Below are 21,163 nucleotides of genomic sequence, written 5' to 3'. Positions count from 1 at the left end.
ACACGCCACCAATCCGCCCGCCTCAGCACCGGTTGGATACAAAGCCCCCCTCATGGAGCGAGATGGTTAATACAGTTAAAATGACCAAATGACATCCCTTACATGCTGTATAAGAACAGCCCAGGTATTCTATGGTACCTCTGGAGACTGATGACAGTCATGGGAAAAATAATCCCCAAAGAAGAAATCCCCTCTACCATAAATCAGCTTCGCCAGATCAACCTGCTAAATGTGGAGGGAAAGATATCCTTTGGTGTTGTGGCCCAAAAGCTCTCACCGTTCTTGCAGAGTAACAATTTCATTGACATAACAGTGCAAAGAGCAGGAATAAGAGACTTCTCCGGCTGTGTGGAACATGCCAATGTCACCTGACATCAGATTCAGACTGCCCAGAAGGCTAAGACAAATCTCTACGTTGTGTTCCTTGACCTGGCAAACTCATTTGGGTTCGTCCTGAATGAGGTGATGTGGGAGGCTTTCCACTTCTTCCAGGTCCCTGAGAGCTTCACAAGGTTGGTCAAAGCCCTCGAGGCGTTAAGTCCTCGAGACCTGAAATTTTGACCAGTATACAAAACAGACCTTCCTGATGAAAATATCTCAAAATGTCAAAGGGCGTGGCCATTGTGCTCTAATGAATATCTGCTGGTTCGCCATGAAACAGGAAGTGAAGTGTAACTCTGCTCTACAACTTCACGTCGTCTCAGTGCCGCCCTCAACACATTCATATGTTAATGTCCATCCACAGTCATAGCGCCACCTTTCGTACTTGCTAATGAAAATAAGACTACAGACAGAGTCGACAGCTGTCAGGTCCTAACTTGAGATCACTGTTGTGATGACGAGGTGGACTAATTGTTCATTTACAGTCTCATGAAGACGAACGGATGTGTGGCAGGCGTGTTGCTGGTGCCCCCTCGAAACCTGGCATGCGGCGTGATGTCAGCACTTTGACGGTAAACACCAGTGACCCGGTCACAGCAGCAGCAGCAGCAGCAGCAGCAGCAGCTTGTTGGTCCTTTGTGAGCCCTCTGCAGTGTAATCACAGGATTTCTAGCAGCACTTGAATGCAGGTTGAAGAACGGCCACAGGCTTTTATCTGCGTACAGTAGAGTGAGTAACTAGGCTGCAGAAAAGCCAGCTGCAGGCTGTGGAGTGTGAGAGGCGGAGCAGTGTCGCAGCTCGCCTGCAGCTACTGATGGAGGACAGTGGAATGCACATTTGAAGCTTTTGGTGCAGCTCGCTGCTCTTACCCCGGTTTATTCATTTTTATTGCTCAGATTCTCCATTGCATGGTTGTTGGGGTTTCTTTTCTGTTTTTTTCTCACAGATGTTGGGTTTAAACTAACAATTTGGCTGCTCCTTTCAGACGTAACAGAAATTACATAGAGTGAGACAGCCGCCCCGCCTGTTTCCGACGACATGAAGAAACCTCCGCATACAACTAAATCTTCTTTAAACAATCCTTTCAAATGTTCTGAAGCAGTCTTCTGACCTCCTGGTGAAACCAGGTGGGAGAACACAATGCGCGTAACGTGACCCGACTCCGCCACTTCCTGTTTACATGTGCGCGCATTAAATTGTGCTCCGGGGGGAAAATGACCCACTCAGCTGGTAAATTAGAATAATGAGCCACCACAGCCTCTAAAAATATCATGATAAACACTTTTAGTCATTTGTGTTCATCCAATAACCAAACCACGTTCATAAAATATGCATTCTAAAGTGTTAGTTGCGACATGAAGCTGAAGCTAATTGATATTTATTGGTATTTTCAGCAGGATATCAGTAACAAAAAATATTACCCCTACTAAACGATGGTGGATAAAGTCTGGAGATTACTTAAGTGAAAAGCGTTTATCCTCAGGAGATAAAAGAGTAAAAGTGAGTTCAACAGGAAGAGAAGTGATTTTAATTAACAAGAAAATTAACAATTACTAAGTTAAATCTTTGAATAGTTTTGTAAATGCCAAAGTCTAGCGATAAATGTATAGTCACAAAATTAAGAATAGCACATCATCAAATTTGAGATGCCCCCCCCCCCCCCCCACACACACACACACACACACACTGCTCCTGCTGCTGTATTATTCATTTTGTGAATAATAGATGGGAATAACATGACGGAAGCGGCCGCGGTCGTCTCTGGGGACCTTCTGGATGAATAAATGAGTGAATGAATGAAAGAGTGGAGCTATGGAGTGATGAGACCTTCCTGCTGACTCCGCACACACACACACACACACACACACACACACACACACACACACACACACACACACACACACACACACACACACACACACACACACACACACACACACACACACACCAGTCAGCCTTCAGGTTCGCTGCTGTTGGCAACTTTCTGACTTTTTCTTCTTACTGTAATCCCACTTTGAGATATTAATCAACAATTTGATATCATTACACCGTGACTTCATTGAGTAAACCACCAATCCCATTGTAGAAGATCACATCATGACAGTATGTGTCTTTCCTTTCTTTCCCTATCACCTATTCATTGTCTCCTGATCTTGGATTTGTTTGATATTTACCATTTCTTCTGCAGTTCTGATAGAGCGTGAAATATTTCTGCACTAAAAAAAAAACTTTTTACCAACAGGAAAGCAAGTTTTTTTAGTTGATTAGATCAATAATAAAAGCTGGGTGCTCTCTTACCTCTGAGGACCGGCATGGCGGAGGCAGCAGCACAGTTTCTAAATCCCAGAACAACTTTCGGCTCTTTTAAGAGGTAAACAAATTGTTATAAAATGACGGTCGCCATGGAAACATGGACACACCGAATCAGAGGTCAGAGGACGAGGTGTAGGTGACATGAACAGGTGAGGAGGGCAGGTGTTAACAGAGGGGGGGGGGGGGGGGGAGTCAGCTGACAGGCTGGAGGCGGGGCTATTGTGTCAGCGATGATGTCAGAGCCTGAAACTTCAAATCTGATGAATTTCAATGTGTGATACTTCAAAAGTACAAATATTTTTTTCCGGAATTGATTTCCACCTGTTTAGGAGCAAAAAAGAAACAACATGATACTTTATAAATAAACAAATGTATTGCCTTTATGACCATCAAAGGAGCTGAAATACGTATAAGACACGAGGAATATCTGTCATGAAAACAGATGTTAATTAAAAAATATATTTATTGAATTTATTGAGTTCAATTCAATATTACAGTAAATACGGTATATTGCTATTATATTGTGTCAGTTTTTGAAATTGCTAAATATTCCTGTATATCATTTACAAATAAGGTAGAAACTAGTCAATAATGTGTACTATTGTTGTTATTCATGCAAAAGATAATTTGCCTTTATTATATGACATACATATATGTATTCATGTAACAATAGGCTTCAACAAAAGCGGTTAAATGTGAGTAAAGAAACAAACCATTGGTTGTGAGCCAGTCTCCTAACACCACAATGTCACTTGTGAGAGTAAAGACGGGTTGTTACGCAAACTTACAAACTAACAGCTTAATGGTAAAAGCTGATTTATACTACTGCGTCACACTACGCATTAGGTGGCGTGTTTACGCAGTCCCTTCAGCCCTGGAAGTTCTTCGTCGAGGTTGTACGAAACGCAAAATGGTTCACCACAGGAGCGTAGGATCGGTTACAAAACCACACAAAATTTTGTAGGCCGTGTTTATTTTCTAGTCATAATGAGCCATTTGAGATCAGCGGCGACGCTGTAAGTTTTAGCATCGGGGAACCTTAACCTTAGGACCCAGTTTTTTAACATGACCCATGACGTAGTGGAGCGGACCGATCATAGCCTTGGTGGTCTACATACTTCCCCTAGCGTTTTGTGCCACGTCCAACACGTAGTTAAAATCTGTTGGAGGTGGTTTGCGACAACTCGGAGACTTCGCGTATTGTTTGCGTATGGAGTATGAATCAGGCTTAACTGTGAGTGAAGTCGTACTGAGCTCGCATGGCCTTGCGGAACACCTTCAGTACCCCACCAAAAGTATTGGACCAGTGATTCTCAGTGTGTTCACATCCAGATCTGATACACAGTTCAGGTCCCTAAAAACTGAAATGACGCCTGGAAATTCATCTTCAATTGTCAACGTTAGCTTCGTGTTTGAGTGAGAGGAGTGTGAACAACACCTGGTTTCTGTGACGATGAAGAGGTGCGAGGAAGAAGAGGAGGAGGTGAGCAGGACTCACCTCTCTTGATGTGTTTGAGCTGCCTCTCAGCCTCATCCCTCTCCTCCGTCAGCCGGCTGCACTGCAGGACACAGAGACAGGAGATCAGCTTCCACTACAGACCGAAAAAACCAGGTCAGCGCCGTACATTCATGCAGGCGCGCACATACACATAAACACATACACACACACACACACACACACCGCTTTTACCACAAAACACACACATAGAGCCTGATACCTCGGAGGAGACACAAGTAACCTCTAATTTCATCAAAGATTACTTTCTTCTAAAAGAAAACCATCTAAAATAGGCTAATAGCAGTAAACAAATTGCAGGATTTACAGTAATTTCTTTCACTAACAGTAGTTTCTCACAACAACAGGAGATCAAATGTGCAAAGTTCCGTAATATTTTTCATAGATACTTATATCATGGAGAAAAGGGTGCAGCTGCAGGACTACAAACATGGAGGATAGCAGTTGTAGGACTACAAACATGGAGGATAGCACACAGCTGGAGGACTACAAACACGGAGGATAGCACACAGCTGGAGGACTACAAACATGGAGGGTAGCAGTTGTAGGACTACAAACAGCTTGAAGCTGCGAGACACAGACAGACATTATTTACTATAATCCCATGTCACCACTTTTATTCTTTTTTTATGTATTCAATGCTTTCTTATCCAAACGATCTATTTACCATTAAACATAAAACGTTATATTTTTCAAGTAGACCTTCCCTGAATGGTGCACTAATGGAAGTAATTCAGTAAAACTTGGATGCTCCTTTGTTTTTGAAGTGGATCTATTGACGTTTGTTTGCTTCCGTGAGTCCATTACAGCACATTTAGGCTGAAAAGACAGGAAGTGATCGGAACTTCTGTTATGAAACACTCCGGCCATGAGAGAACAGAACTTTTTACCGCCGTCTGCATTTCAAGATCAGACAGAAACGTCTTCTGCTTTTTTATCCAGCTGCTAGAAGAGCGAGGAGCTCTCAATACTGCCACCGCGACCTCAAACGGACTGAGCGGGAAAGAAGATGGACGATTGTAAGCTGGTGATTGTTACCATTTCTATGAATTCCTGTTTCCTGGAGGAGGGGGCCTTATTAATCCTGAGCTGTCTCAGTCCTCCTGACATCAACATGAAAGACGTCCGACAGCATCACTACAAATCCATATCTAGATCAATATCCCGTCAATCGACGCATAATCCCAATCAAATGTCTCAAAATATTTAAATTTGGACTATAGCCTTTGGGAGTATCAATAAAATGGATTACAGCTTCCATAGCCTCGGTAATCTGTATTACATCCTTATACTATAGTATCTGTAATCTGCACTAGAGCTTTACATAGTATCATTACCCTGGATTTTAGCTTTCAAGAATATTGGTAATCTGGATTATAGCCATCTAATATTTCAATATTATGAATTAAAGCCTTGTATACTATTAATAATATGGGTTGGGTTCTTCAAATGTATTCATAATTATATTCAAAATTCATAATTTATAATAAAATTGATTCAAATCTGTCCAAGTAATAAGAATCTGGACTATGACCTTTTAAAATATCAGTGACATGGATTATAATGTTCTATAATCTAGAAAATTAGCATTTGAAAGTATCAATAATCAGGACATAATCAAGATGATTACATACAGCTAAACTCAGATTTCATGGAGGATCTTTTGTGACTCAAATGTCAAAAATAAAAAATTATATGAGAAAATCATCAGAATTGTTAGTGACTCACTGTACCCTCTGGTGGTACGAAGTGTTACTGCAGGAGTGGAGGAGTGTGTCTGCTGCTGCAGTGTACACACCCCCCCCCCCTCCTTTTTTTTTTTTTACAGGATTAGGTGCTGTCAAGTGAAACGTCACGTAAACGGAGCCTTAAAGGAACGAGGCGTTGTCACTTGGAACACGGTGGTGTAAACGGGGCGTCAGGCAGAAATGAGTGCCTCCCTCCTCTCAGTGCAGCTCTACCTGCAGCCTCGCTCTGTCAGCTCGCACTTCCTGCGAGGAGCTCAGAGAACTTCAGCGTCACACACACACACACACACACACACACACACACACACACACACACACACACACACACACACACACACACACACACACACACACACACACACACACACACACGCACGTGCTGGAGCGTGAGTTGTTTCACTTGAATCGTGAACGCCGTTGTGATCTGACGACGGAGCTAAAGATGGAGAGGCAGAAATGAAAGCTCTTGGGGGCACAAAAGATAAAATGGAAGAGGAAGGAGGAAAAGGAGAAAGATTTCGTTGGGATGATAAAAGCTTTTCAAAGTGGTTGAAAGCCAGAAGGTAAGTTATGTTAGTGTATCTAAAGGTACTACTAGTTAAATGACAGGTTGTCTTGCACCTGTGTACTGACAGTATTTACAATATAACAGAAGAAAACCACAAACAAAATCCTTTATGTATTTTTTATTTTTTTTAACTAGATGATGAATCATAAAACAGATAAATCATAGAACTTGGGAGTGATGCACTTGAGTTTAAGTGTCTTCACTCAGATTCACACCACAGTGCTGCTGTGATGTGAATCTGACACGCAACAAGAACGTCATATAAAATGAAAATGTCATGTTTCTAATATGTGGTTTGACTGCCGTGTATTTGAAACCTCCTTTACACAAAGTTCATGTCATTCAGGTGTGAGGATGGAGAGAACGACGAGAAGAAGAGAGAGAAAGAATCAAGACAGACAGGAGGAGACAGGTCAAATATTAGGTGGACATGTAGGGACAGCCACTTGACACCAAGTGACTCGTTTATAAATGTTATTTATATTGAAAAATGGCTTTAACAAGAAGTGGAATTCATTGCTTGTTTGACTGTATGAATTGGCAGAAAAGAACAGAAACAGATACGAGGTCGGTGATGACGTCTTATCATTTTTAGTTCGGAAGAACCGTAAAGAAGCAAAGTGAAAGGATGAAAAAAAAAAAAAATCAAGGACAGAAATCGACCCGACGACTACAAACTTTGCAAAGAGAAAGAGCACTGTTATCTGTATGAGCACGTTCTAAAGACCGAACGTTACACAACATCTGGATTTATGGTGAATCGCGTCGTTAGCTGTTAGTAACTTATCGTTTTTAGGTAAAAGATGTGTGAAGAAACCAGGAAGTGACAATGAAGGGTTTGAGGTCAAAGAGCAAACGAGTTCCCTGAAAGCATGGCACTCCAGCTGGAGGTCTGCAGTTCGATTCCCACTGTGGGTTTTTTTTTACACTGGTGTGTATTTTATATTCTGAGAAGGAGAAAAAAAATTGCTGGCATCGAGATTGAAAGAAGACAAACTAGTGAAGAGAGACTATCAAATGAGGCAGAATAAAACCTGACACCGTCTCCATTGACCAATCCCTCCATCTTTTATCTGAGAGAGAACGATGATGAGTCTGGGCTCGTTTCCTTCCTCTGGGTTGGAGCGGCGCGAGGAGCACATTGGAGGATTTAGGGAGGGGTCCGGCTCTTTCATGTCTACAATAACCTGCAGGAGGAAGAAGCCGGCCGGCGGAATAAACCGGCTGAACGAGCCCCGGAGAACCGGAGAGGCACGTGAACACACCGGACGGTTCAAACATCACGACGGGGAGGTCACGAGACATGTTTCCGCGTTTAATTGTCTTTTATTCGGGCTTTACCTCTGTGTGCATGTGCGCGTCTCTCTCCTCCATCTGCGCCGATGATGATGATGAGGATGACGATGAGGATGACGAAGAGCAGGGCAGCATTGGCGGCGAAATAGAGGAAGATAATCCCACTTTTCCCTCCTCCTCGTGAGCAGAATGGTTTAAAGGGGAGGAAGAGGGTGGCGGTGGTGGTGGGGGGTGAATTAGGAGCGCATGTTCGAGTCCCGGTCCGGTTCTTCTTCTGGAGCGCATGGGATGGAGAGAGAGCGGCTCTGTGCGCTCCTCCTCCTCCTCCTCCTCTTTTCACTCACAGCATCATCTGCCCCTCATGCGCCCCTCCTCCACCCCCCACCCCCCTCCCCTAACAGAGTGGGGCAAAACCGTGTGCAGATTCACATCTGCTCCCACATCCCCCACCTTCCTCCCACCCAGACCTGCTAGAAATAAAACAATCTTTATAATCATTATAGTGTCTCATTGATCAACTTTTATCAGGAGTGACGGTGCGTTCAGGTGACGAGGGGTAAATCCGACATTATATGTGCGTCCATTGATGAATAAAACGATTTTATCTGGATGCTGTCCTGTTTAATACTAATTTAATGTCTTTTTTGAAAGAAATAATACGATAAAAGTCATAATAAGTGTGTGTGTGTGTGTGTGTGTGTGTGTGTGTGTGTGTGTGTGTGTGTGTGTGTGTGTGTGTGTGTGTGTGTGTGTGTGTGTGTGTGTGTGTGTGTGTGTGTGTGCGTGTATGGGGGTGGGGGGGTGGCGTTCAATCATGTAAATAAGGTTTATAAACGGTCTTTTTCAATACTTACTATATTGGTACGTTCAACTTCTTTTTTGAGTTTTATGAATTGTGGACTGAAGATGCGTTTAAATCTGATTAATAAAACCGAGACTTAGTTATTCTATATCCAAGTTGATCATTTTTTAATGTACTGGCATCTGATGTTACTTTCACCACTCTGTTTAAACGGCAGTACTGTGATTTCAAATGATTGTGCTCACTTTAGTATGAAGGCTGCATGCTCAAATAAAACCTGATCTTTATCGCCCCCTGCAGGATATATTAGGCAGTTACAGTACACGTTGTTACGCACAACGTTTCCACTACCAACCATCATTTCCAGTTTGGAAGTTTCATTCCAACACAACTGGGTAAAAGAAAATCTACTCAAAGGTTTATACTAATCTCAACAAGTTTTATGAGCTTTCTGGGGTGCAATGGCGGCTCTGGCCAATAGAGGGCGCAAGCCCCCCCCCCCTTCCGCCGTCTTAAGGAGATAAATAATCACAACAATGTAAGTTTCAACAATTAGTTTACTACTAAACGATGAACAATACAATTACATCATATTTTCTGATAAATAAATATATTAATACAATAAAATAACATAATTGCATAAAAATGTTCCAACACAACAATAAAGCCACAGCCCCACCCCGCAGTGTGTGCTGGTACGGGACGGTTCGGGTTTTCATGTATCTCCACCGTCAAAAATTGTGGATGGTACCGAAAGAACCGTTAAGCAACGGTCACGATTTTTGGTAACCCCTCCATTGAAACAGCGAGCACCTCGGTACGGTTCCATAAGGAGGAGCTACCAGCCGTCTGCTGATTGGTCAGTGACCCTCGTCACTCTAGACAAGCAGCTCATCGGCCATATAGACCCTCCCGCCGCTTCCTGTTCACTGGTTGTTTAATTTACCGGGTTTACACCTGGCACATGGCACCACGCGAGGAAGTACTTCCACCTCTTTCCAAGATGTGTGGGCGGAGCCAGTCCAGCTCACACAGACACAGCAGATTCTGAATGCAGCTCATATAGATAGATAGCTTTATTTGAGTAATATAATGAAATTGCATTCAACACAACAGTTTTGGACAAACAAGACTCGTGTGAAAGTGTTGAAAAGCTGGATAATATGACTCCTTTAAAAGTGAATGTATCACTCCTGCTAACTGCTGTTTTCTGATCGTGTTTGTCGCCGCCGTGGAAGTCCAAAATGGCGGCATATCGACATAAACAGCAAGACACAGGTGGATTAGGAAGTTGGGAAATAATCACAAATATACTACAGCAGCTCTCAGGCAGTGAGGGATACCAGATTATGTTTGAGTTTCTTCATTAGTTAGTAGTTATTTATGTATCTATGTATTTATTTATATTTGATTTTTTAGAGAGGTAGGGTTAAGCCATTTTGAGCCACACTCCAAACCAATAGGTGGCGGTAATGCGCCAATACGTTGCTTCCCAACCGCCATAAAAAAAAAAGTAGAAGAAGAAAAAGAAGAAGAGGCGTGTCCAGAAACTGTAAACACGGAAGTGGAGCGTCACACTGGCCGAAGCTGTTTTTTTTTTTAACGGAGGTTCTCTCCCGTCTCTCTCCCCGTGTGTGTGTCCAGTGTGTGTGTGTGTGTGTGAGGATGAAGACGTGCTGCACGGTGACGGTCAGCGTGCTTTTAGCCGCGGTGTTCATGCAGGTGAGCTGCAGCTCGACCACAATGAAGAGAGTCACTAAAGTTCAGGTGAGTGACACACACACACACACACACACACACACACACACACACACACACGCACACACACACACACACACACACACACACACACACACACACACACACACACACACACACACACACACACACACACACACACACACACACACACACTCAGTTCCTCTTTCACTCAGTCTCGTGTGTCACGTGATCTATTCTCCATAATCACCATTGCCCGTTTCTACATACTGTACTCTACTTTCATGATACAATATCACTGCAGCATGAACTTTTTAACTTTTCCATCAATTTCACCCCAAATAGAAATAATCCCAAACTAATTGTGAGTAATGTGCGTGACCTCCTGTCACCTCTGAGATAACCAGCTTTTGTTTTCGTCTGTGGACTCAAAGGTGACTCGTTTATCACTGAGTCTCTCTCACTAAAGTCACACTCAAAAACCAGCAGGGCTGTTTCAGGAAGAGGAAGAACATAAAAATTGAAGTTATTATTCTTAATCGTTTCTGATTTCATTCCAACAATTATTTTACATATAAATGTTGTTTTTTTTTTTTTAAACACAAAAGAGATTTACACAATTTTAAGTCCTTGCTCAGTCCATTTCATATTATGACTCCCAGAAGAGAAACACATCTAGATTTAACATTTGTTCTCACACTACCTCTTTCGAAGACACCCAGTTTCCTTAAATTATAATTATTTTCTCTTTTTGAAGAGAAAATAAATTGTTTTTGAATACCGGTGGGAAGGCTTTTATTTTTCACTCGAAATAATGTTTCTAATGTGTTCAAGTATACAATATCTAAGTATATTAAGGTGCAAGATTCTATAAATAGTTTATTAGTGCTTTCTCGATGGGAATCTTCATGTATTATTCTAATAATTCATTTCTTGAGTTTAATGATAGGTTCCGACCTCCACATGACAAGCGAGAATTTCCCTTCCTCCACATGATTAAAAACAGAGTTGAGGAGTCACTGATTAACTCGCAGTGACCTACATGAAGTGTTGCTGTTCCGTTTCCCGTTTGCAGGTTTCGGGCTTCGACTGGAAGAACTGTGGGCAGCCCGACGCTCCGGCCGTGCTCAAGTCCCTTGCCATCTCTCCGGACCCCGTCGCCATCCCGGGTGACGTCACGGCCTCCGCCTCCGGATCCACGTCTGTGGAGCTCGCCTCTCCACTGGCTGTGAGCTCTCGATCGATGCGCCAAATTGGGAATGTTTTAGGTTTCATGCAGCCGATTCTGATCACATGTGCCGATCGCTGCTGATCACCGATACCAGTCACCAGTACGATTTACCGTAATTTCCAGACTATAAGCCGCTACCTTTTTCACACGCTTTGAACCGTGCGGAATATAAAATGATGCGGCTAATTTATGGATTTTTATGGGTTAACAGGCCTTCAGCCACCAGATTCTGCTTCCGCATGTAGATACGTTCTAGTTTGAGCGCCTCTGCTTCTCCAAAACCTGCCCTAAAAGTCATATTTCTGCACTTCGTGACCTCGTCTGGTGCTGCTATCTGTGGTCCGGAGCTCCAGCAGCTGGCGGCCGTGAGTGATGCGTTCAGGTGCATCACGTAAAGCCGCCCTGCTGGACTCCGTGGCTGAGAAATCTTCCTCCTCAGGATCACAATCAGCAAATAGCCGATAAAATACTTCATCAGCAGAGATAAAACTCTGTGATTGTGTATTCCTCTCTCTCTCACGGCACACACACACACACCACACACAGCACTGTGTGCAGGGATTTCCAGCACTATGAAAGACAGATTTGTGGGAATTGATGAAAATATGAGCAATCCCGGTTACGTTTCACAAAAGGCAACAATGTGCTTCACCCGGCGGCCATGTTTGCTGGGCGGGGGGTTACTTGCGCCTGTGCAGTTTGAAGGAAAGTGGGAGGGGCACACTACGCTGCACACACAGTGAAAGGCATTGATCCCATACTCCCCCCCCCCCCAGGTGAACGTGACCCTGGAGAAGGAGGTGGCGGGTTTCTGGGTGAAGGTCCCCTGTCTGGAGGAACTGGGCAGCTGCCACTACGAGGACGCCTGCGACATCCTGAACCAGCTGATCCCCCCGGGTCAAGACTGTCCGGAGCCGCTGCACTCCTACGGGCTGCCCTGCCACTGCCCCTTCAAATCTGTGAGCCCCCCCCCCCCCCTACGCACACACACACACACACACACACTAACCCCCCCCCACACTGACGATCAACGTGTCCCTGAACACATCGTCTCTCCTCAGGGAACGTACTCGCTGCCTCAGTCTGACTTCTACCTGCCCTACATGGATCTGCCCTACTGGCTGACCAACGGGAACTACCGGGTGCAGGGGGTCGTGGGGGGCGGAGCCAAAGAGCTGGGCTGCCTCGAGGTGGCCGTGTCCATCCACTCCGACTGAGACGCCCAAGGACCGACACCTTGTAGCATGCACATTAAATCCTGAGCGATAGGGGACAGGTTTAAAGGGGAAACTAAAATTACGGTACGATTTATGAATAGTGTTTGTTTTTGTTTTTAGAAGTTTCTCTTCGTAAACAAAAGCGATGAAAAACGAGGAACCCTGCTTGTATTAATGATTCTTTCTGCTCGTCTGCTATCTAGAACAGCTGCCAACTCTTGGTAAAGAAAAATTAAATCCTCTTTATATCTACAGAAAAGCTGTGAACAAAAAAAGCTTCTTAATAGTAATAAACAGTTAACTAGTAGCGGATTAGCGAGCTCACTGAGATGATGAAAAAAGAGATGAGGGTATTTTCTTTCACACTGTTTCACAACATTTTTTAAAAGCTATTTAACCATTCTGAGCTCCAGCATGTGCATCGCTAATTACACGTGGAAGAACAAGCCAGAAATCTAAATAAATACAAATATATAAAATATCAAATGTATAAAAACAAATACTAAACTTTTTTTTTCGTTGTTTTTTTTATTTTTTTAATCTAAAGATATTAACTGAAATGTAAACATCCAAGAACAAACTGCGTTCTGCTCCATCTATCTCTAGAACAACTGCGAGCATTTTTTTGCTTTCTGACAGAAAATTAAATAAAATAAAAGCAAACTGTTTCAGAGTGAGCAGATTTCAATTAAATCTACAAACAGGGTTCCTCCGAGGCTGATTTTTTCTTCTTTTTTTTTTTTTTAAATCGTAGAAAAGCAGAAATTAGACGGAAAGTTTTGATTCCACACAAATCAACATTTCTTTCCAATGGATTTTCATTCCCATGTACCGTATTTTCTGGACTATAAGTCACACTTTTTTTCATACTTTGGCTGGTCCTGCGACTTATGGTCGGGTGTGACTTATATATGAAAAAATATCACTTGTATAACACAGCTAGTATTTTGGTGAGCACCTATCCTCTGCTGTCACAGCGCTTTAATCTGCTCATTTTCAAACAGAAAACCATGCCAAATGACTAAATAACTTGCCTTTCCAGATTAAATGTCTGTTCCTGGTCTCAGATTTTGTGAAACTAATTTATAGATAAGTGCAACTTATAGTCCAGTGCAACTTATAGTCCAGTGCAACTTCTCCACCGTGTCGTATTTTTTGACTGATGCAACATATAGTCTGGAAAATACGGTAGATTTTTATTCACTCTTTTGTACTTTTGAATTCCTTCTTCGTTTTATTCTCTTAATGGTGTGTGAGATGTTCAGAGTGAGAATTTGGAATATATGTGATAAAAAAAAGTGATGTGAAGCTGATAAAAATGTGTGAGAATAAAGTAGCAGGGGTGAAACAATAGAAATAATAATGTATGATAAACAACAGAACTTCCATAGAGTTTACATTTACTATACCTACATGGAAAAACTTTCACCTTTTCTTGTTTTATTCTTGATAATTGTGTCCTAATAGTTCCAACTAACATGAAAACATGCTTGAAATGTTCAAATAAATGTAGAAATAACCAACAAAACTACATTTTTGTACCATACTGTCATTTTTCAAGGCACATATATAAAGGTTGAATGCGTTCACACAACTTTAATGTGAATAAAAAATACATTTTTAAAAGAAAGGAATAAATGTAGCTTCAGCGAGCTGACTGAGCGGTTCATTATCATTCATTATTTGTGGCTTTTTAGTCTTTTTCGGCCTTTTTTAAAAAAAAGATTATGAGCCAATCCTTGAGTTTGTCATTAATTTTCACTTTTTTTGATTATTTTTCTTTCTTTCTTTTTTTTTTTCATACAAAGTGCCTGGTTTGATATTTAGGAGAGAAGAATAAAACCATTTTTTTTTAAATTTTATTTTAAATTGACACTGACGATGTTCACGGTGCTGTGTGTGACTGATTCCACAGTGTCCGGTTTTTAATAAAGTTTTATTCAAACATCTTGTGGTTGAAATGATTTGAAACCCTGATTTATGTTCATAATGAAAGCAGAACATAGAAGTGAAAAAATTCCACTTCCTCTAACTCTTTTATTTAGTAACCTCCTCATTTCTTCATGTTTTCCTAAAACAAGCAATTTGATTGAATGTCTGTTCTATATATATATATATATATATATATATATATATATATATATTAAAAAACAGGTGCTACTACTAGCTTTGTATAAATAATGGCAAAATATGTTAGTAGTTTTAGCTTTCTAGCCATTTTAACAAATTTTTTTATATTATTTTTTACATTTATAGTCAAAATAATGCAAACTGCACAAAAAACACAATCATGCAAACATCAAGCTTGTTTTGAAAGTCGAAGGCAAAATGCATTTGCACACAAGAAAAACAAATTTTTTATGTTTGCGTGTGAAAGCAGCTTCAATCAAACTGAGCTGGGAAACAAAATAAGTTCTAACGTCAGTAAAAGTTAATTAAGTCCTCAGCCTTTCCGTGTTTCACCACAAGAGGGCAGCAGAGTGAGGCTCTGAAAGATCCGAAGTTAACAGATTTCATTTCAAATAGTTTTAAAACAAGGTAAAATAAAATCCTCTCAATGAAAAAAAAAAAGTAAAACGAATATATAATTCTACTAATTATTTTTTAAAACAGTGGTAATATATATGTAGAGGTCCGGACCTCCTGAGGACTTTACACAAGATTAAATAAAATTATATGAATTATCCATGGGAAAATGATGACTTTCTGTAATATATTAATATTAATAATAATAAAATGTTGATTTATTTTAATAATGGTGACTTTGATGGCAATAATAATAATAATAATGGAAAAAAACATTCAATTAAAGTTGGGAAATAAATGCATAAGTTCAAAAATGATGGTAATAGTAAATAATCCGAATAAGGTGAAGGGCTTTTTGTTGTATTCTGCATAGTTTTCTATTTCTGTAAGCAGCAGTGAAACTACACATTCGTTAGACATTGGTCTGAGACGTGTGAATGTTAACAGGAAGCAGCAGAGAAACAAAAGGAGGAAAGAGACGGGATGTGTGTGCTCAGCTTCACCGCACAAATACACTACATGCAAACAGAAAAAAAGTAAAAGTCAGAGCATCCGATGTGAATTTCTGCTCCTGCCTTTGCGTTTTTAAACTTTTCCGCTGCCATGTTGAAAATAATCTGCCGTCTGGAAACGATCGCCAGTGAAAAATGTTTCAAAAAGCTGATAAAAATACAAACTTTTTTTTCGCTCCAGAACGTTGTGGCGTTTAGCAGCAACGTTTTGAAAACAATGTCCATTCATGAGGCTCGCCAACAATAATGAAAATGAACACTGATAAATGCGAGTCAAACTGCACGATGGAACATCGTCACTCGAAAGCCAAAGACGAAACCTGCTAGATTTATATTAATTCTTAATGGTTTTTGCGGAATTGTCCTCTAGAGGGCAGCAAAATTCACTGCACTGGCTTCATATTCAAGTTTAAGACCTGAGGTGACTTGAAGCTTCTGTTTCCCAAATTGAAAAGATATAGAAAATGTTTTTTTAGACATTTTTAATCTGTTTTATCTGGAACTTGTAATAATGCATTTGACATTCAGACCAGATACAAGATCCTTAGAAAATGTGTACAAAGTGAAACTCGCATTATTTGGGAACTTAAAAGAAATATATATGAGAGCAATTCCACATAGTGATGTCCTTTGTAGATATGTTTAATATTTAACTTTTATGAGTTCGACAACGTTCAGTTTGTGTATATGTGTGGGTGAAACTCCTGAGAGGAGGCCTGAGACGCAGCTCTCCAGCATTGGAAGAACAATAAATGTCAAGATCACCGAGCTACATGCCTAACGTAAAAGTTTTATTTTGTCCACAGCATCTTCTTAAACTGCTTGGTTGTTTTTTTTTTTGGGGGGGGGGGGGGGGGGGGGGGGTTGCATGTATTTGCAGTAGTAAATCAGATTGCTGTAAACAAACACTTGGTGGATAACTCACTGGAATTAATTGTTGCAGCGGTAAATATTAGTTAGTTATGTCAGTGATTAAGGAAATGGTTATGCCAAAATGGGATTGTTATGGTAGATAATAGTTGTTGTGGGTGATAACCAGACAATCTACACTTTGCTATTTCAGTACAGGGTCGAATGTCACATGATTCTTATGTCGTTGACGATCAAAATATTTACATAAAACTTCACATACTAAAAGTTTCTTACGCTGAATTGTAAATTCCAGAGGCTGATGTCACAGCATACAAAAAAACTTGAGTGGCTGCGCAGTAGTGTGTGTGTGTGTGTGTGTGTGTGTGTGTGTGTGTGTGTGTGTGTGTGTGTGTGTGTGTATGTGTGTGTTTTCAAGGTCGACTCCTTCTTCCTGTGATTGTGCATCTTCCTCCGTTCAGACCCACTGACCTTCTCTCTCACACACACACACACACACACACACACACACACACACACACACACACACACACACACACACACACACACACACACACACACACACACACACACACACACACACACACACACACACACAGCGATGCACAGCGATGTTGTGACGCTGCAGCTTCCTCCGTCTGCAGTATAAAAAACATTTCTTCACTTGAAGCTACAAATTAAGTGTGTCTGGAGATTATAATACGGCTACACATTCTTTCGTCGTTGGTTTTACACGAAACAAACAGGAAATGCACCATCGATCTTATTTTGGGTCAACCGAGAAAAACAACGTCAAGTACTGCTAGTAATACTTTAATGTGAGCAGGTGATATTAAAAGCACAAGACCCAGAATAAACGGGAACCAGAGACTGTTGTAAAGGAATAATGCATTTATATAAAAAGCTTAGAATAGGTTAAAATGAATGAAAGAAAGGGTTCAAATGTGAGATGAAAAAATCATGAACAAAGCACCACTTCACACTTATCAATTAAAACAAAATGAAACACTCAAATTTTCCTACATGCAGTAATCCAAGGTTTCCTACATGCAGTAATCCAAGGTGAATTAAAAACGCACTCTGAGGTCCCGTTTACACGACAACGAATTCGAAACTTTCTTCACTTTTGGGGGGTCCGTTTACACGACACCAGTGTGCGGATGCACTGTATCACTACGTTTTTAATCCGGCTCCCCCAAGGTGGGAAGATTCTTTCACGGCTGCTAATCCCTCAGAGGAGTTACTGCGCATGCACATCTCTCCCCCTCCCTCCTGCTCATCCACTTGTAAACAAACATGGCGGCCGCGTAGTGGTACGACCCGCGGCCCATATTCTAGTTTTATCGTCCAGATCAGTAGTTTTATAGTTGAGACTCACCCCTGATAGCATCCGATGCCTCATCAGTCCACACGGATGTCGGGTGCTCTCCATTTTCTTCACGTTCAAATTGTGTTGTTCTCTGCACAGCACGTCTGTGTAGTTTCATTACAAAATCAAGCAAAAGCGCCCTCCTGTGGCCCGGCATAGTAACTACATCGTCGTCTCTGTGTCCGCTGCTGCAGTGTAAACACACACCTATTTCTTTTTTTTAACAGATTAGGTGTTGTCACCTTCCTGTGGGCTCACCACCTCCAGGAAAGGTTCTTAATCGGTGCAATGTGATCTAGATGACAGTGCTCAGACTACCACCTCTGTGATAAGTGGGACAAAATGGATGGATGGATGGATGGATGGATGGATGGATGGATGGATGGATGGTGTTGTCACCTGAAACATTGTCGTGTAAACAGGGCCTAAAACACATAGAGACTCTACAATTTGCCCCCCCCCCCCCCCCCCCCCCCCCGAAGTAAAGCAGAGAAGTTCACAGGAGAAATGAAAATGGCCTATATACTTACATCAATTATCAGACTGATCCTATAGTCTCAGAAAAACAGTGGGTGGCTCCTTTAACGGTGTCTTTAGCTGTGTCAGCGTTAGTAAATTTTAATTGTCCACTGTATTGTTGTATAATGTATTTTGTAAAACTTTTAGGAATCCAGGTTTTGAATTTTGATGGTTAATATCTGTAGGAATTCTATGAAAGCAGGTGTTCCATTTTAATGGTTACTGCTAATGTTAAACATTTTTACTGTGTTATATTTGTGAATATGTATTATTATGTTGTGTGACTGCAGATGGAAACTAGCTACGGCTAAAATCTGGTACGAAGCATCATTTAGAAAATTAAGGTTTTTGTACATGGCCCCTGAAAAATAAAGTACATAAATACAAATTTATTTGTATACTAAAGGAAAACCAGGCACTACGCTTTATTGCTCAAATAATAACCAAACAGACATTGTTCATGATGTATATAGATTTGCTGCCATTGTTAAAATGCATTTTTTTTTTTCATTAACATCTAGAGTAGTAATTATTCGTAAGAGTGTGGCAGCAGGGTGGGTCAGTGTGTGTGTGTGTGTGTGTGTGTGTGTGTGTTTTGGGGCAAGGGGCAGGGGGGGGGGGGGTGCTCTATTGTTCTTAAAGTCTGTGCAGGCAGGTTGAGGGTTACCCGTTTAAAGTTATACAGGACTTTATGTACATATTTAACTCCACATTAACATGGCAGATTCTGTTGAGGCGGTCTGATGTCATTTCAATCTGTTGTATCAGTTGTTTTTATCATTTTTACACACTCACACACACACACACACACACACACACACACACACACACACACAGTCACACACACGCACACACAGTTTATCCTTTGTGGAGAGTGTGGTATTTGTCTTCTTCCACTCTGATCCTTATCTGCCAACATGTGGGTCAGCCAATCGGCTACATCCTGCTTTTACCCACACACACACACACACACACACACACACACACACACACACACACACACACACACACACACACACACACACACACACACAGACACAGACACACACACACACACACACACACACACACACACACACACACACACACACACACACACACACAATGCGGAGACACGCTGATACTTTCGTCTGTGAGGCTGAAAAATGAATGACATGTGAAAACACTGGAGGGGATTAAAGAAGTACAGTAATGTGAACCAGCTTCTCACACACACACACACACACACACACACACACACACACACACACACACACACACACAGACAGACAGACACACACACACACACACACACACACACACACACACACACACACACACACACGCAGGTGGTAGACTAATTGGAAGCAGACGTGCCTGTGTGTGTCTGCAAAATCCATTTCTGCTGCTTATACAACAACACACGCAGACACACACACACACACACACACACACACACACACACACACACACACACACACACACACACACACACACACACACACACGGTGTGAGCTGATCCGCTGCAGACAGGCGGCTGACAGATGACCCCGCGTGATTGGCTGACCTCTGCTGTGCTCATATCGCAGGAGGTCAAAAGTCAACAAAGAAATCCTCTTTAGGATCTAATACAAACGTTATGTTCATGGTGAACTGCTACTCCAATGTATAGACACACGACGGAAATATTTCTCATGCACTATAATTTTATTGAGAATTTACCTTAAAGAATTAGGAAATAAAATCAGAATTATAGGACAGATTTATCACTGAATTTTTACTGTTTAATTCAGAGCGTAGTAAACTCCAAGGATGACCGTGCCCAGACATGGGGGGGGGGGGGGGGACGGACACTATCGTCTTACTGGGAATCTCTGGAAGACTCTGTCTCTCTTCATAAACTAAAGTTACATTATTTATTTGCGTGACGGACGCTTCATATAATAACGTAAACAATAAACATAAACAACATAGTGTTTGTGTTATACGGTGAAACGTTTCACCTTATAACGTGATGACTTATTTCGTTATGTTAAGAGACTTAATATTTGAACGAGAAAACATAAAGTGATTTTTAATTAGTGCCGGTAATACCGTATACCCGTGGAAAATGTGGGGTAGCTTTAACGGTATCAAAATGTGGATAGTGTTCACTGCAACTTATATAGCCTGTTGAATTAAATGTTTGTGGAACAGCCATGTTTTTTTTTTTCAATATTACTGATAGTGAAAGACTACTGAATCTGACGTGGAATGGGATTACAACATTAGTGTTGCTTCGTGACATAAAATGACTTGTAACTCAGCGCCATTATAGCCTCAATTTTTTAATTTCCAGTTTCCACTGTTTTATTAGCGCCACCTGGAGGTCAAACATGAACTAATTATGCAGGATTCATTCTAAAATATGTCCTGTGTGTTTGGGTTTTAGCCGCCAGACTCTGCGTCACTGATGGACTTTAGATACTCTGCAGAGTTTCAGTCCCGGCGGAGTTGAACACATATCTCCAAAGATTTAAAGTCTGGATGAGGAGGAGGAGGAGGAGGAGGAGGAGGAGGTGTCATGTTTCTGTAAAAACACTCCTTCAGGGCAGGAG

The 21,163-nt window shown here is 41.4% G+C and overlaps 1 protein-coding gene across 1 annotated transcript; it reads left to right on the top strand.

Moving 5' to 3' along the window:
* The first annotated feature begins 10,158 nt into the window (after positions 1-10,158).
* Positions 10,159-14,741, top strand: gm2a (ganglioside GM2 activator). Its single transcript, XM_080465438.1, has 4 exons — positions 10,159-10,391; positions 11,419-11,571; positions 12,351-12,533; positions 12,636-14,741. Exons 1-4 carry the CDS (start codon positions 10,290-10,292, stop codon positions 12,789-12,791), a joined length of 594 nt encoding a protein of 197 aa, XP_080321564.1. The 5' UTR covers positions 10,159-10,289; the 3' UTR covers positions 12,792-14,741.
* Positions 14,742-21,163: the final 6,422 nt, after the last annotated feature.

Source organism: Lipophrys pholis (genome assembly GCF_963383615.2).
Source record: "Lipophrys pholis genome assembly, chromosome: 6".
NCBI lineage: Eukaryota > Metazoa > Chordata > Actinopteri > Blenniiformes > Blenniidae > Lipophrys > Lipophrys pholis.
Note: the sequence above shows the minus strand (reverse complement) of the source record. Positions and strands in the feature narration are given on the sequence as shown.